This window comes from Cebus imitator, unplaced genomic scaffold (assembly GCF_001604975.1).
Source record: "Cebus imitator isolate Cc_AM_T3 unplaced genomic scaffold, Cebus_imitator-1.0 Scaffold573, whole genome shotgun sequence".
Lineage (NCBI taxonomy): Eukaryota > Metazoa > Chordata > Mammalia > Primates > Cebidae > Cebus > Cebus imitator.
This window is the reverse complement of record NW_016107888.1, coordinates 744541-762064: the sequence shown is the minus strand read 5'-3', so window position 1 is coordinate 762064 and position 17524 is coordinate 744541. Positions and strand designations below refer to the sequence as shown.

General features: G+C 49.4%; 1 protein-coding gene across 1 annotated transcript; it reads right to left on the bottom strand.

Moving 5' to 3' along the window:
- Positions 1–242: 242 nt before the first annotated feature.
- HROB (homologous recombination factor with OB-fold) lies at positions 243–16726 on the bottom strand. The gene is made up of 9 exons (XM_017516173.2): positions 16493–16726; positions 12230–13411; positions 9532–9615; positions 7985–8125; positions 6350–6458; positions 6076–6161; positions 5608–5712; positions 3361–3472; positions 243–850 (listed from the first exon to the last, which is right to left on the bottom strand). Exons 1-9 carry the CDS (start codon positions 16637–16639, stop codon positions 789–791), a joined length of 2028 nt encoding a protein of 675 aa, XP_017371662.1. The 5' UTR covers positions 16640–16726; the 3' UTR covers positions 243–788.
- Between the last annotated feature and the right edge of the window lie 798 nt (positions 16727–17524).

The following is a 17524-nucleotide window of genomic DNA, read 5'->3' as shown; positions in this document are numbered from 1 at the left end:
ATGTTGACCAGGATGGTCTTGATCTCTTGACCTTGTGATCCACCCGCCTCGGCCTCCCAAAGTGCTGGGATTACAGGCTTGAGCCACCGCGCCCGGCCTCTCTGCAATAATTCTATAAATACAAAACTGTCTAAAAGTATATAAAAAATTAAAAAAAAAGAGAGAGAAAGAGTTGCCTGAGCCCTGCTCTGGCCACACAGCACTGGCAGGACAGTTAGGCAGGAAGCAGCAGGGCTGGAAAGGAAAAGGAGGTAGGGGCAGCAGGGGCTGCTTTATTTCACAAGGTACAACAGGCCACACCTCTGTCCTGCACCTGGGAACCTTGGGCACAGATGAGCAGAGCAACCACAGGTCTGAAGAGACAAAGCGGAGGAAGCCTGAGCGTGCTTCTCCCCTGTGCGGAGGGGGAGGTTGTCATTGCTGTGGTATGACTCCTTTTAGCTCCTCAGCTGTCCAGGGACTAGGGCGTGAAGGGACAAGAAAACCAGGCCCAATATTCTCTAAAGTTAAACTGAGGCAGGAGAGGGACACCCAAGGCGAGGGTGACATGTCTTTCCTGTTGGCTGGAGAGCCAGTCTCGGGCTGGGTTCTGGTGCCAATGGCAAAGGAAGGCCCAAGGTGAGGGCAGCATAGAACATGAGAATCGTAGGGAAAACTCCCAGGGTAGGAGCAACCACAGGAGCCCCCTGCTGTGTCCACTCTCCAGTCGTGCTGGCTGCCTTCTCCCCCGTGGATGTGACACACCCAGAGCTGCCTGCTCACGGTGGGTGTCCTTCGTTGGGGCAGTCTCAACCACTGGTCTCACAGAAGAAGTCCTCGGGGAGCTCACTCAGGAGTCCATCAAGGTCATCTACAGAGAGGGTAATGATGGGTAGCCTTAGTGACAACATCAGGGTTCCGTGTGACTCAGGTCCAAAATTTCTGCCCTTCAGGAGGGCCTGGGCCTGGTTGTATAGCTGGGCAGGCGGCTCCTCCAGGCAATGGTACCCATGCCATTGAGCCTGAGGGTGGCCTGACTTCCACCTTCCCTCTGCTCCCCTTGTCCCCATACATGACAAAAGGCAGGGGTGTAATCCCCTGGGCCTCACTGGTTCCTCTCCTTCCATCCAGTCATACTGCCAAACAGGAAGGCTTCAGAGGTCACCTAGTGCTACACTCTCATTGGCTGAGGGAGAAAGAGGGCTGGGAAAAGCCATGAGATGTGTTTAGAGTTACATAGTTCCTTAGTTGGCATCTCATCTGACATTGGAAAACGTCACCCCTTCCTCAAAGTGCCTGTGTAAAACTACAGTTCTTCGTCTGAGAACTTGGACACAGCTGACCTCGATAATCCCTAGCAACATTATTTACTAACAGCAGCGAACAGTGACTGAGTGCTTGCTCTGTGCCTCAATCACCATCCACAGGCAGGGCATCTGCGGGTGGCTCTGTTATCACCCACTTTACCTGAGAGAACAGGGTTTCAAGAGGTAAAACACCTTGCCCAAGGTGAGCACACTCAGGCTCCATCTGACACCAGAGCCACTGCTGCCAACTAGAAAACTACTGCCTACTGGATGGGATCAGGAAACCCTGGGAGTCAGTCAGACGGTCTGTAAGCTACAACCAAGAGCCTAGCTCTGCATCTGGCAAGAGCACTCAGTAAATATCACTGCTGGAAGGAAAGACAGAAGTTAGTTTGGGGAGCATTCACAATTTCATTATGGTGACTGGCACTGTACCCAGGGAGGTAGGACTGGAATTTGCTTATAACAAAAAGGTTGCCCTGCATTGGCTATACTGTGACTGTCTAGAGAAACATGATATGAAATGAAGGGGAATGGCAATTGGCATGGGCCTAGGAAACTAGGAATCAGGGTAAGAATCAATCAGTATTTGGGCAGGACACAGTGGCTTACGCCTGTAATCCCAGCACTTTGGGAGGCTGAGGTGGGCAGATCACGAGGTCAGGAGATCGAGACCAGCCTGGCCAACATGGTGAAACCCCGGCTCTACTAAAAATACAAAAATTAGCCAGGTGTGGTGGCAGGCGCCTGTAATCCCAGCAACTCAGGAGGCTGAGGCAGGAGAATTGCTTGAAACTGGGAGGCAGAGGTTGCAGTAAGCCGAGATCGTGCCATTGCACTCCAGCCTGGGTGACAGAGCAAGACTCCATCTCAAAAAAAAAAAAAAAAAATCAGTATTTGTCTCCAGCACTATCCAGCCACCATTAGCAGCTACCTGCTCACAGGTCTGTCCCTATACTGAAGATGTGACGCCAACCCTAATATTCTATATTCAACTCTCTGTGACTACCAGCAATCTGGTGATGCCTCGACTTGTCTCACAAAGAAAGAGTGCAGGCTTCCAGGCAATGCAAGATTCCAGTATAAGGGACGTATGTTTTTTCACAAGATAGAATGGCCTTTATGGTTTATCCATTGGGTACACTGTGAATTAGGTTTAGTGTGAGAACACCTATCCATAATCCCATGAACTTTGGAGCCAGACAGGATTGAATATTTGGAATTGAAAAGCTAAAGGTCAGGCTGAGCATGGTAGGTCATGCCTGCCATCCCAGTACTTTGGGAGGCAGAGACAGAAGGATCGCTTGAGCCCTAGGAGTTCGAGACTAGCCTGGGCAACATGGCAAGACTCCATCTCTACAAAAAATTTAAAAGTTGCTGGGCATGGTGGCACATGCCTGTAGTCCCAGCTACTTGGGAGGCTGAGGTGGGAGGACTGCTTGAGCCTGCCTGGGAGGCCGAGGCTGCAGTGAGCCACGTTCATGACACTGCACACCAGCCTGGGCAACAGAATGAGACCCTGTCTCAAAAATTAAAATTAAAATTAAAAAAGCTAAGGACTAGATCCTGAATGGTGTTAGTTTCACCTGGGTAATGCTGCCTCCTGAGGAAGCAGCTGGCCTGACCACAAGGGGTCTGCATTGGGCCTCTCTGGTTTGTAGCCTGGTTCTCCCACAAACCACGTAGATGTTTAACTCCTCAGCACTCCTCTCAGCTTAGTCAGGATGGGAAATCTGCCTCTGTGGTCCAGTCATCAGCCCACAGAGGACTCAGAGTGTGGTACAAAGACAGCAGATGGACAGAGGATAGTGATGTTTCCTCCTTGTGGTTGATGCACAAAACCTGGAAATGGGGGAAACCTGTTGTTTCATAAGGCCCGCCCCCATCACACTGTTAACAAGTTTGTGGTCTGCAGCCTTGCCAAACAAGACACTGTATCTGGTTTCTGTAAGAGTATAAAAGATCCAAAGATTCACGGAAAGAGGAAAAAGATGCAGCCAGGAAAATTCTGGTTCAGCTATTCAACAGGCAATAGGAGAACCTCTCTTGCTCCCAGATGGGCTGACTGCCTTACCTGCTTCTGGGAGTTTTTCCTCAGGGGACGCCCCTGCCTCTAGGTTTTGAGCTGTTGTTCTGAAGCCTTCCTCAGGCTTTGCAGCCACATCATGCTGGAAGCTGCCTGAATCCTGGGGACAGAGGATCTGGTTACCAGTGCCTATGCCCCTGAAATCCCTTCAGATGGTACCATCTCGACCTAGACAACAAAGGAACAGGTTGGGGCTCAGGAAAGAAACATGATGGAGGAGTATGGCAGGGGCCAGTCACCCAGGCCCATGCTGAAGGGAGGGAACCAAAACACCAAACACCTAAAGCAGCAGATAATTTAATAAAACAAAACAAAAAACAAACCTTTTTGGCTGATTTTCTTTCCTAGTTCTGTTGGTATCTAATGTTTTAGGGATTCTATATAACTAGAGCAGAGAGTGAAAAGGCCATTCAGAAATACATGGAGGAGTTAGCCTGGGATTTAAAATTAGCTGTTAACAATCCCCAAAGGAATATGTAGCTAATATATGGGCAGGTAATTAAAACTGGAAATTAAGTCCAGGCACAGTGGCTCATACCTATAATCCCAGTACTTTGTGAGGCCAAGGCAGGAAGATCACTTGAGGTCAGCAGTTTGAGACCAGCCTGGCCAACATGGTGAAATCCCATCTCTACAAAAATACAAAAACTAGGTAGGTGTGGTGGCAGGCATCTGTAATCCCAGCTATTTGGGAGGCTGAGGCAGGAGAATTGCTTGAACCCAGGAGGTAGAGGTTGCAGTGAGCCGAGAACATGCCACTGAGCTCCAGCCTGGGTGACAGAGTGAGACTCCATCTCAAAAAAATAAACAAATAAATAAAAACTGGTAATTAAATGGTTAACTAGGGTTAGCCTTAGGAAATAGGAGTGGGAAGGGTGGAATCTATCTTTTGATTATTCTGTGCTATTTCGGTTTATTTCAAAGAAAGGTAGGCTGGGCACAATGGCTCACGCCTGTAATCCCAACACTTTGGGAGGCCAAGGCAGGTGAATCACGAGGTCAGGAGATTGAGACCAGCCTGGCGAACATGGTGAAACCCTGTCTCTACTAAAAATAAAAAAAATTATCCGGGCATGGTGTTGGGCGCCTGTAATCTCAGCTACTCAGGAGGCTGAGGCAGGAGAATCACATGAATCCGGGAGGCAGAGGTTGCAGTGAGCCGAGATCGTGCCACTGCACCCCAGCCTGGCAACAGAGCGAGACTCTGTCTCAAAAAACAAACAAAAAAATTAGCTGGGCATGGTGGCACATGCCTATAGTACTAGCTGTTCAGGAGGCTGAGGTGGGAGAATCGTTTGAATCTGGGAGGCAGAGGTTGCAGGAAGCCAAGGTCACGCCACCGAACTCCAGCCTGGGCGACAGAGCAAAACTCTGTCTAAAAAAAAAAAAAAAAGAGGTAAAAGAAAGGGTATTTTTTGGAAGTGGGGTGGAGGGGCTAAGGGGAAAGATGAGGAAAATGGAAGTAGAAAGTTGGGGCTTAGACAAAAACCTCTGTCTAAGATGATTAGAGGTCATCAAATCAAACATACTACAGATGAAGCAACAGCAAGGGAGGCGGCAGGACTTGCCCAACGTCAGAGTACATGTTTTCAGTACACAAGCCCCAGGTCTCCTGACCCCACGCCAGGATACCAGGAAGGTGGTGGGGGCAGAGCATATCAAGCCCAGGCTCTGCACTCTCACCACGGAGTAGATCTGCCTGGAAGCCCACGCTCACCTCCCAAAAATGCCCGAAGATTGTCTCAGTTCCTAAAGAGGATGTCCCCACCAGTGTTCTGTGCAGCTTCTCCCTAATTTAGCAGAGGAAGAGGCCAGGAGGAAAGATACAGAGCACGTGCTGGCTCACCTGACAGGCCATTTGTAGCTCACTGTTCTTTGCATTGCCACCTGTAGCTGATCTGACCCTTGGTCATTTACTGCCACCACCCCCTGGTAGGCCCTCCACTTGGTTAGTTCTCAAGTGACTCCTATCCTCTCAGATGTTCAAGCCTGCCATCAGACGCTCAGGGATCACCAAAAAGCCAGCTGCTCCTCTAGGTACTGTTACTGAGCCATCTGGCAGGCGGCTGGATGAGGGATAGGAGAAGATGGTCCTGTCCCCAAAGATACTTTTTCACCTCAGAGCACCTGTCCCCTTTCAGACCTCTGCTCCCAGGGTGGAAGAAAGGAAGAAATCAGAAGATCCAGGCAGAAGGAGGGCCTTAGCAGTCCCCTGTTCCATCCTGCTCCTCTTACCTTGGGGGAGCTCCCATCCCCAGAATCCGGGCTGTAAATATGGACCAGGTTGTTGGGTGTCACGTTGAGGTAGTGATTTCGAAGTGAAGGAGAAAACACTCCAATCTGAAGTCAAGGAAGGGGAAGGTCAGTGTCCTAATGGAGCATTCAGAGGTGCCAGATGGCCACCTGCCTTTCACTTGGTGTCCTCTGCCTAACCTTGGTGCCAGAGGAGAACCATTTGCCACACTCTCCCCTCAACACAATCCTCCATCCCCATCCACCCTGAAGGATGGGGGCCAGCTCAAGGGCCACAAGCCTTCCCTCAGCTCCTCAAGCCAAGGCCTAGCAATGGTTCAGCTGCCCCATGCCTGGTGTTGTAGAGGAAGGCAGCCAGATATATAAAGAGATAAACATGGCAGGGGCAGGGGGCGGTGGCGGGGGGGAGTCTCTCCAGGGGACAGTGGTGTGGAGAGCTGCTTCCCATACCTGCTTCAGCAGCAGCACTGAGCCAGGCTTCAGCTCATTTTGGCGCATCTCCAGCAGCAACCTGTGCACTGTCCCCTGCATCTCTCCTGCAAATACCACACGGCCCATTAGTCTCAGGGTCAAGGGCAGCACAGGGACTAGTTTGGGGCCTGGCTGGGAAGTGGGCTGCTTACTGCCTCAGTTTTCCTGTCTGCAAATGGAGAGCGTGCTTCCTCCTCATCTCCTGGCCTCAATGGAGCCCACTCATCAGATACCCGAGGATCTAATTCCTTACCCGTGGGGTCCTTGAAAACCACACTGGCGTCCATTGTGCTCCGAGTCAGGGACTTGATCATCACCGCCATGTTGGGGACCTTGTTTCTAGGAAGCTGCTTCAGGGCTGCCTGTTTATAAGGAGAGGCATATGCTGAGCCTTCCATGGCCCACCTGTGACTTCCCAGGTCTCCAAGTGTGCCAGGGCAACTGGAGGTAGAAGGGGGCAGAGTATAGTTATAGTGATAATCTTCCTTGTGGAGGACAAAGGGTATCCCATCTCCCTCTGGCAGACCTAGAGTTGGCAGGTCCTTCATTTCTCTCCCCTGCTTCCTTTCTTTTTTGTTTGGGTTTTAAAATTTTTATTTATTTTACTTACTTTTATTTTATTTGATTTTTGAGATGGAGTCCCGCTCTTTAGCCATGCTAGAGTGCAATAGTGCGATCTCAGCTCACTGCAGCCTCCGCCTTCTGGTTTCAAGTGATTCTCCCACCTCAGCCTCCTGAGTAGCTGGGATTACAGGCAGCCACCACCATCCCCGGTTAATTTTTGTATTTTTAGTGGAGACAGGGTTTCACCATGTTGGCCAGGCTGGTCTCGAACTCCTGACCTCATGATCCACCCACCTCAACCTCCCAAAGTGCTGGGATTACAGGCGTGAGCCACTGTGCCCAGCCTACTTTTTATTTTTGAGACGGAGTGTCACTCTGTTGCCCAGGCTGGAGTACAGTGGCATGATCTCAGCTCACTGAAACCTCCACCTCCCAGGTTCAAGCGATTCTCAAGCCTCAGCCTCCAGAGTAGCTGGAATTACTGGGGTGCGCTACCAAGCCCAGCTAATTTTTGTATTTTCAGTAGTAGAAACGGGGTTTCACCATGTTGGCCAGGCTGGTCTTGAACTCCTGACCTCAAGTGAGCTACCCGCCTCAGCCTCCCAAAATGCTGGGATTACAGGCATGAGCCACGGCACCTGGCCTGTTTGGGTTTTTTTAAATGAGACAAGGTCTCGTTCTATTGCCCAGGCTGGAGTGCGGTGGTGCCATCATGGTTCACGGTAGCCTCCACCTTAGATCAAGTGATCCTCCTGCCTCAGCTTCCCTAGTAGCTGGGACTGTAAGGCATATGCCACCACATTCAGTTATTTATATTTTTTTTTTGTAGAGACAGGGTCTCACTTTGTTGTCCAGGCTGGTCTTGAATTCCTGACCTTGAATGATCCTTCCACCTCAGGCTTCCAAAGTGCAATTACAGGTGTAAGCCACTGCATCTAGAGCTTTTTGTTTATATGTGTTTACACAGTGTTCCATCATAGCAAGCCACAGGGAGGGATATGTTGGCACATGTACTGGCATGTCTCTGCACACAACCCTTGACCACTGGGGAGCTTTGAGGGTTGCAGTATGCTCACCCCACCCCACCCAGGGCCTGGAAGTGCAGAGGCACCCAGTCTCTCTTTCCACCTAGGCCCAATCCTATGGATGACAGTGAAAAGGTAGGTGACTGGAAGATACAATCAAAGGGGCTTCGTGCTGCTGCTCGTATAGGCCCGGGGTATGAGGGAGCAAACAGCCCCTTCCTAAGGTGGAAAAGGGCAGTGGGTCAGAGAGAGGGAGAACAATGGTCTTCCCTTTGGGTCTCAGTACCCAGAATCCTTACCTTCCGCAGCACCATGACGATGCTGTAGGTACAGAGGAAGCAGCTAGGGTCTCTCTCATCCAGGCCTAGCGCAGATTTCATGGTCAGCCAGGGCCCTCGCCCAAAATCCTCCTCCACGGATGCCTGGGAACTTGCAACAATCTGGTACCACAGAGCAGAGGGGGAGCTTGTATGAATACGTCTACCTTGCTACAGACTCTTGATTGAGACTGGGTGGAAGGATGACAGAGGAAGGGTAAATGTCCTTGGAAAAACTGTAGTACAATGGCCACAGTCTCTCCTCTCATTTATCTCCTAGATCAGAAAATGGCAACGTGAAATCTTTTTTTTTCTTTTCCTTTTTTTCTGATTCCTTTGGCAATTGAAACGTGAAAATCTTGTTGCATATCACAGCTTTCATTCAGCAGGTACTATTTTTTCTTTTTAAAATCAGGTCCTGTCTGCAGGACTAGGTAGAAAAATTTTTTTAAATAAAATCAGCTCCTCGGCCAGGCACGGTGGCTCATGCCTGTAACCCAGCACTTTGGAAGGCCAAGGCGGGTGGATCACCTGAGGTCAGGAGTATGAGACCAGCCTGGCCAACATGGCAAAACCCTGTTCCTACTAAAAATACAAAAATTAGCTGGGTGTGGCGTCGTGTGCCTGTAATCCCAGCTACTCGGGAGGCTGAGACAGGAGAATCGCTTAAACTTAGGAGGTGGAGGTTCCAATGACCTGGGATCACCCACTACACTCCAGCCTGGATGACAGAGCAAGACTCCGTCTCAAAAAAATAAATAAGGTAAAATCAGCTCCTAGCTTTAACTGCATTGAAGCAAAAGTCTATCCATGCTTATTTTTTGCAACAGACTCAAAAAGTCTTAGGGGTAGGAATCCACCACATAAATTTACAGGCTTCCAGAGTCTTAGTCATTTGGAAACCAGTCATATTTAATTTGGGATGCTTCTAGCTTTAACAATTAACCTTCTTACATTAATACATGCTTTGGATTCAGAGTATTTGCTGCTTTGGATCTGAAATGGACAGGCGGATCTGGGGAGCTACAGCAAAGAGAAAAAACACTGGAGAGAATTAAAAGCAAAACTGGGTTTGAGGGCACAGCAGGTCAACCAGAACCCCAAGGAGGAGGGAGGCTGGGTCTCACCCACCAAAGGGAACCCAGCAGAGGCAAGAGAAGGCAGATCCTTCCCAGCTTAGATCTCAGAAACCTGATAATAAGGGCTCCTGAGACACAATCTCATAATACTTATCACAGGCTCCTTCCCTGGGGGAAGATGGAGCTAGCTGGGCCTTTATTTCTTAGATGGGAAAGAAGGCTGGACTCATCGCATCAGATAATACCTGCCTGGCACCAGGACAGGCCTCGCTTAGTGCCAGTAAAATTGCTGCCTCCCCCAACTACCTGCCTCAAATGTCCTCTGGTGTGTGACACCAGCAAACAGGCCTAGCAGTATCAACTCTTGATTCTCAACTCCTGAAACATGGAGGGACGTCCCTCACTCTCAAATCACGCCCAGAAAGTTAACATTTGCGAATAATAAGTTACCTCTGTCTGGAATTTAGCCAGAGCACCATGGGTCGGAGTCTGGGGTGTGGAAACCATGATGTCCTCCAGATTTCTTCCACTCTGCTAAGAGAGGAGAGAAGGGGAAGGTGAGAGCAAGCTCAGCAGCTGTTATTTACAAGTACAGCTTCTTGTCTGGATTACATAATGAGTTCAGGAAATGATCAGGGACAATTAACACATATTACATCTCTCCTAACAAAAGTCTCAGGAGCCTCTTTGGCAGCTCAAAAAAGATACTTTGGGGATTGGTTTGGAAATGTGAGGAAGCTGGAGCTGGCCCAGGTGCAAAAGCCGGGGCTCCCTGAAGGGGGCAGTGGCACAGAGAGGCCTGGCCAGGCGCGGTGGCTCACACCTGTAATCCCAGCACTTTGGGAGGCTGAGGAAGGTGATCACCTTAGCTCAGGAGTTCGAGACCAACCTGGCCAACATGGAGAAACCCTGTTTCTACCAAAAATACAAAAATTAGCCAGACGTGGTGGATTGGGCCTATAATCCCAGGTACTCGGGAGGCTGAGGCAGGAGAATCACTTGAACCTGGGAGGCAGATGCTGCAGTAAACTGAGATTGTGCCACTGCACTCCAGCCTAGGCAACAGAGCAAGACTGTCTCAAAAAAAAAAAAAAAAAAAAAAAAAAAAAAAAAAATAGGCCTGTGATGAGTGATGAGCAAAGGGGTAACTTTCCCCAAGTCCTAACCCTTCCCTCCAGGGAGATCCATCCCAGGAGGAACACAGACAGCCTCTTTGGATATCTGCTAACATGCTAGGGAAGGTCAAGTAATAGGCAGAAATTGTTTCAAACACCCTTAAAATGGGAGGAAGAGGGCACACCTATTACAACCAGTCCAGATCCTCAGAGTCCAAGATCTGGGATCTGATCCAAGACTAGTGTAATCCAAATCTCAGCAGGGCTGTCTCCTTTTCAGCCCCAGCTTCCCCACACCTGCCACAATGAACCATTCTGTGAATCTGAGAGCACCTTGCTTTTCTGCCTCTATGCCTTTACACATGCTCTTCCCTGCCTTCCCACTGCAGGAACATCCACATAGCACAACTCCCGCTCTGCCACACACCTGTTAACCTCCTACTCATCCATTCAAAGCCCACTCAGCAAGCCTAAGGCAGAGCCAGTGTCTTCCCAGCACCCAGGGAATGGCCCCCATTCACACTGTGCGCTTTGTGCATGTTTGTTTGCATCTGTTTCCTCCATTTCACGGTAAGCTCCTTAGGACAGGAACAATTTATCTTTTAATCTCTGTATTCTCAGTTCCAGGCAAACTGTCCAACACATAACAAGTCCTTAGCAAACGCGTATGAATGACTTCCTGCCGTAGTGTTAGCGAACAGTAGGCACTCAACCAACATACGAAAAGTATGAAGTCCTAGCTGGGCAAGGTGGTGCACACCTCTGTATGGGAGCTATATGGGAGGCTGAGGCGGGAGAATTGCTTGAGCCCAGGAGTTCAAGACCAGCCTGAGCAACATAGCCAGTCTTTAATTCTTAAAAAAAAGTAAAAGAGCTGTGCGTAGTGGCTCACACCTGTAATCCCAGCACTTTGGGAGACCAAGCCAGGCAGATCACAAGGTCAGGAGTTTGAGACCAGCCTGGCCAACATGGTGAAACCCTGTCTCTACTTAAAATACAAAAAGTTAGCCAGGCATGGTAGTGCATGCCTATACTTCCAGCTACTGGGGAGACTGAGGCAAGAGGATTGCTTGAACCTGGGAGGTAGAGGTTGCAGTGAGCCAAGATCGTGCCACTCAAAAAAAAAAAAAAAAAAAAAAAAAAAAAAAAAAAAAAAAAAAAAAAAAAAAAAAAAAAAAAAAGGAAAAAAAAAAAAAAAAGGAAAAGAGGGTCGGGTGCGGTGGCTCACGCCTGTAATCCCAGCACTTTCGGAGGCTGAGGTGGGTGGATCACTTGAGGTCAGGAGTTGGACCAGCCTGGCCAATATGGTGAAACTCTGTCTCTACAAAAATTACCCAGGTGTGGTGGCGTGGGCCTGTAGTCTCAGCTACTTGGGAGGCTGAGGCAGGGTAATTGCTTGAACCTGGGAAGCGGAGGTTGCAGTGAGCTGAGATCACATCACTGCCCACAAAACAAGAAAAAAAAGAAAAGAAAAAAAAAAAAAAAAAAAAAAAAAAAAAGAAAAGAAAAAGGAAAAGAAAAAAGAAAGTTATGAAGTCCTCAGAGCCTTAAGTACTTCTTTAACAGTGGATTTTTTTTTTTTGAGATGGAGTTTTGCCCTTGTTGCCCAAGCTGGAGCGCAGTGGTTCAATCACTGCAACCTCAGCCTCCAGGGTTTAAGCAATTCTCCTGCCTCAGCCTCCTGAGTAGTTGGGATTATAGGCATGTGCTGCCACACCCAGCTAATTTTGTGTTTTTAGTAGAGATGGGGTTTCTCCATGTTTCCATGTTGGTCAGGCTGGTCTCGAACTCTTGACCTCAGGTGATCCACTCGCCTCGGCCTCCCAAAGGTGTGAGCCATCACACCCAGCCCACAGTGGATTTTCTAGCATTCAATTCTTGCCTTCTATTTCTTCTATAGCTCTGAAAAGCCTCTCTGCACTTCGTTCTTTCCTTCCCTCCCTGTAGGAGGAAAGATATTCTAGGGCTGGACAGTGCTGGAACTCTGCTTCTCTTCCTTGTCCCCCCAAATCCTGGAAAGACAGCTCACTCACCTGGTGAGGCAGGATCCCAGCTGGGCCAGGGAAACGGCGAGTTTTGGCTCGGGTGGAGAGGTGGGTGGGCTGCGGGGGTGTCCGGCTGGCAGCAGTGACCAGCTGCACCAGGTGGTTGGTGACTACGGGTGTCTGCAGAGCTCCCTGTGGACCCAGGGAGAAATGGGGACCTTTTGGGGTGCCAACAGGAGACTCAATGGAAGACACTGGAGCTCGGGGTTGTAAGGATACCCTAGGAAATAATCCAGAGCTAGTTCTTGAGGGAGTAGAAAAGCTTGAGTTGGGAGTTCGAGGTCTGGGTACCTGAGCTTTGCCACTTAACCAGGAACGTGGAGACTGAAATGGCTGACGAGGGAAACGATTTTGAGGGCTGCTCTGAATGGTCCCTCTAGCAGCTTGGAGAGGCTGGAGTGCTTGAACAGGGGGGCCTCGTGGGCAGACTTCCCAGTGGGGTTGCTGAATGGGAACTGTCAAGGCAGTTGGGGCAGGAAGGTGACTCACAGCACCAGGTCTCAAGGGGGGCCTTGGAGTCCTACAGTTGATGACAGGATCTAGAGGCTCATCCTGAGCTGACGTGGTACCCGCTTTGTGGGTGGCAGGCCCTGGCCCCTTTTGGCAAGATCCACTCAGATCAACTACCCGGGCCTTTTTAGCCAATACTGAACCTTCCCGCTGCTGGGTAGGCAGGATTGGTGTGGCCTCACTGCTGACTCCACGTTCCAGCTCCATGCCAGGCTCTTCCAACTCCATGCTTGCCAGGACCTTATCAAATTCATCTTGTTCAGGCCCCTCAAAGCCACCAACTTGCTGCCGTTGGCTCCCAAAGGTGAGTAGGGGGTGTGGGGCTGAGGACTGGGGTCTTGCTGGCTCTCTGGGCACTTCTGTCACTCTTCTCTGATTGCCAATCCAGCTGCTGGAAGTAGAGACGGGCCTTAGGTGAGCTGTTCCTGCACATGACGGACGGCTGTCAGCACTGGGCATGCCGGAGGGAGGGAGGCAGAGTTCTGGGGTTGGCAGGCCCAAAGCCTCTGAAGGAGCAGTGGGGTGTAACGGCAGCGGCCTGGAGGACTGTGCCTGCACAGTCTCCTGTAGCCTAGAAGAGATAGGTCTCAGGTGCCCAGTATTCACAGGCAGCGAGCCAGCAAACCGGTTCTCTGCATCCTCCACAGCAGACAAGAAATCCTATAAGGAAGCAGAGATGCAAGTCTTGGCATCTAGAAAAACAAGAACCCCTCTGCTTTGACTGTTTAGGCACATGGTATGTATGTTTATGTGTAGATGTTTGCAAACAAGAAACCAAGCATGAGGGCTGGGCATGGTGGCTCATGCCTGTAATCCCAGCACTTTGGGAGGCCAAGGTAGGAGGATCACTTGAGGTCAGGAGTTTGAGACCAGCCTGGCCAACATGGCGAAACCTTGTCTCTACTAAAAATACAAAAATTAGCCAGGCATGGGGGCGCGTGCCTATAATTCCAGCTACTTGGGAGGTTGAGGCAGGAGAATCACTTAAACCTGAAAGGCAGAGGTTGCAGTGAGCCTAGATCATGCCACTGCACTCCAGCCTGGGTGACAGAGTAAGACTCAGTCTCAAAAAAAAAAAAAGGTCAGGTGCTGTGGCTCACACCTGTAATCCCAGCACTTAGGGAGGCCAAGGCAGGTGGATCACCTGAAGTCACCAGTTCAAAACCAGCCTGACCAACATGGAGAAACCCCACCTCTACTAAAAATACAAAATTAGCTGGACGTGGTGGCGCATGCCTGCAGCCCCAGCTACTTCGGAGGCTGAGGCAGGAGAATCGCTTTAACTCAGCAGGTGGAGGTTGCAGTGAGCCGAGATTATGCCATTGCACTCCAGCCTGGGCAACAAGAGCAAAACTCCATCTCAAAAAAAGGCATGAAAGGTCTCTCTCTTACCACCTCTGACCTCATCCATGGGCCTACCACAAGGTTCTATCAAAAACACTCAAATCTAAGGCTAGGTCTTCAGGTAGCTTCTCTTTTTTTAGCCTTCATGGGTGAAGAGAGGGGCAGTTAGAGGACAGCAGGAGAAGCAAATGTTCCAGAGCACCAAGAAGTCAAACAAATCACTCTAGGTCACACAAACAACGATCTCAAGGGACCACTTTCTGGTCCCTGGCCTGTTATCTAAACAGGGATCTATCCAGCTGGTCATGCTGCCTGTCCTTAGCTCACTCCTCATCCCCAGTAGACACTCCTGTGCTCTCTCTTTCTTTCTCTCTCTCACTTTCTCTCTCTCTCACACACACACACACCCCCACACCGACAGAGAGAGCTACCCTTCAGTAAGCCAGAGAGGCCTTGGAGCCAGCAAAAAAGGCAGAAGTTAAATATAGCTTTTCAGGCAAGTTAAATTAAGTATGAATTCCAGTTGGGAAGCAAGGTGAGACTGACAACTTCAAGTGCAACAGACCTGTTCTGAGGGTGGTTTTGAGTCAGAACTGCTGATTTAACTGACAGGAGGGTCCCCACCATCCCCACCCTCTGCTGCCGCACTGGATTGTCTGGGCTAGAGAAAGGCTTTTTCCTGCTTTGTGTATTATTGAGTGAGTCCCATACTCAGGCAGGACCACCATAGGACTCAACAATAATAATAATGACCAGAACTCTAGCAGTAATAAAATCCTGATGACTCTGGAGGTTGATGGATCTCTTTTCTCCCAAAGAGCTCACTCTCAGACATGATGTCATCTGCCTTAGGAAGGGGGAAGGGACTGATCTGCCATTTTCAGGGAATAGAAACTTCAACTGTCAGAGTCTTTTACTCTAATTCTGTTACTTGCCTAGCAGTCCCACCATCACCTGGTAAGACCCAAGAGGGTCACTTTTTCAGCTTGTAATCACACATCTCCAATGCTGAAAGACAAAGACAAGGAAACAACTCCTTGACAAAACTGGCAGTTGTAAATTATTTGTAAAAACAAAAATCAGGACAGAGCCGCTGGCTCACACCTGTAATCCCAGCACTTTGGGAGGCCAAGGCAGAAGGATCACTTGAGCCCAGGTGTTCGAGACCAGCCTGGGCAACTAAGTAAGACTCTGTCTCTACAAAAAAATTAAAAATTGGCCGGGCGTGGTGGCTCATGCCTGTAATCTCAGCACTTAGGGAGGCCAAGGCGGGTGGATCACAAGGTCAGGAGTTCAAGACCAGCCTGACCAACATGGTGAAACCTGGTCTCTACTAAAAATACAAAAAAAATCAGCTGGGCGTGGTAGCACACGCCTGTAATCCCAGCTACTCGGGAGGTTGAGGCAGTAGAATTGCCTGAAGCTGGGAGGCAGAGGTCGCAGTGAGCCAAGATTGTGCCACTGCACTCCAGCCTGGGCGACAGAGTGAGACTTCGGTGGCACACACCTATGGTCCAAGCTACTGAGGAGGCTGAGGTAGGAGGATGACTTACGCCTGGGAGACTTACGCCTGGGAGGTTGAGCTGTGATTGTGCCACTGCACTCCAGCCTCAGTGACAGACAGAGACCCTGTCTCCAAAAAAACAAAGAAGTTCACACACTGGGGGCTGTCAGGGGCAGGGGAGTGGAAAGCATCAGGAAGAATACCTAATGCATGCTGAGCTTAATACCTGGGTGATGGGATGATCTGTGCAGCAGATGACCGTGGCACATGTTTATCTATGTAACAAACCTGCACATGTACCCCTGAACTTCAAATAAAAGCTGAAGAAAGAAAAAAAGAAATATCCCTGGCTGGGCCATTCCCAGAAATTCTGATTTAATTGGCGTGTAGTAGGGCCTAGACAAGGGTAATTCTAACGTTCGAGCTTTGGATCTAGTCTCACCCCACATCTTGTGATTAGACAGAGGGAAGGGAAGAACATCTAAGGCCGAAGAACGTCCCTCATACTGTAAAAGAGAAAATGGAAGACCAAAGAATAAAGTGACGTGGCCTGATTCACATAGCCAATTGCTGACCCCTGGCCTCCTGCCATCCGGTAACTATGCTGTCTCTTACGTGGTTCCCACCACAAGTATGTTATCACAGAGGTGAATTAAATCAGCTAGATGACACAGCTGCCAGGAAACAGCCCTTATAATTTCAAGGTATGACAATTAGGCAACTCATCTCTCTGGTTTTTTGTTTCTAAGACAGTGAAGTAGGCTGTTTACATTTCTCACCACTTCTCAGCCTCTCACAGACAAAAACATATACCTGTTAGCTAAAAGAAGGCTGGTGCAGGCTACCGAATGTTTACATCTTAAGACCACCTCTGATCACCAACACTTCCCTACCTCATCTTCAAACTCCTCTTCCACAGCAAACAGCTTCTGCAAACTGCACGCCTGAAAAGAAAACAAACCAATTGGGGCTGAGGAGAAATACTGTTTCCAAGTACATTCTGCCCACACTCTGCTTCTTTCCAGCACTAACAATACCATCAGGTATATTATTTTTGTTTGTTTTTGCTAGGGCTGGGAAAGGAATAAGAAATGAGAAGAAATGGGATTTTGTTAAAGACTTAAGTGATCTAGGGCTGGGTGTGGTAGCTCATGCCTGTATTTCCAGCACTTTGGGAAGTCAAGGTGGTTGGGAGGTCAGGAGTTGGAGGCCAACCTGGCCAACATGGAGAAACCTCATCTCTACTAAAAATACAAGCATTAGCTGGGTGTGGTGGCTTATGCTTATAATTCCAGCTAGTCGGGAGGCTGAGGCAGGAGAATCGCCTGAACCTGGGAGGTGACGGTTGTACTACAATCTGGGTGACAGAGTGAGACTCTGTCTCAAAATAATAAAAAGACCTAAGTGTTCTAAAATGCTTTCTTAGCTAGGTGTACTGGCTCACGCCTACAATCCCAGCTACTGAGGTGGTTTGATCCCTGAAGCCCAGGAGTTTGAGGCTAGCCTGGGCAACATAGTGAGACCTGCTTCTGTATTTTTTGAGACAGAGTTTTGCTCTTGTCACCCAGGCTGGAGTGCAATGGCACAGTCTTGGCTCACTGCCATCTCTATCTTCCGGGTTCAAGCAATTCTCCCGCCTCAGCCTCCTGAGTAGCTCGGACTACAGGCGCATGCCACTACATCCAGCTAATTTTTGTAGTTTTAGTAGAGACAGGGTTTCACTACATTGGCCGGGCTGGTCTGGAACTCCTGACCTTGTGATCTGCCCGCCTCAGCCTCCCAAAGTGCTGAGATTATGGGCGAGAGCGACTGTGCCCGGCCAAAAACACTTTCTTTTTTTTTTTTGAGATGGAGTTTCGCTCTTGTTACCCAGGCTGGAGTGCAATGGCGCGATCTCGGCTCACCGCAACCTCCGCCTCCTGGGT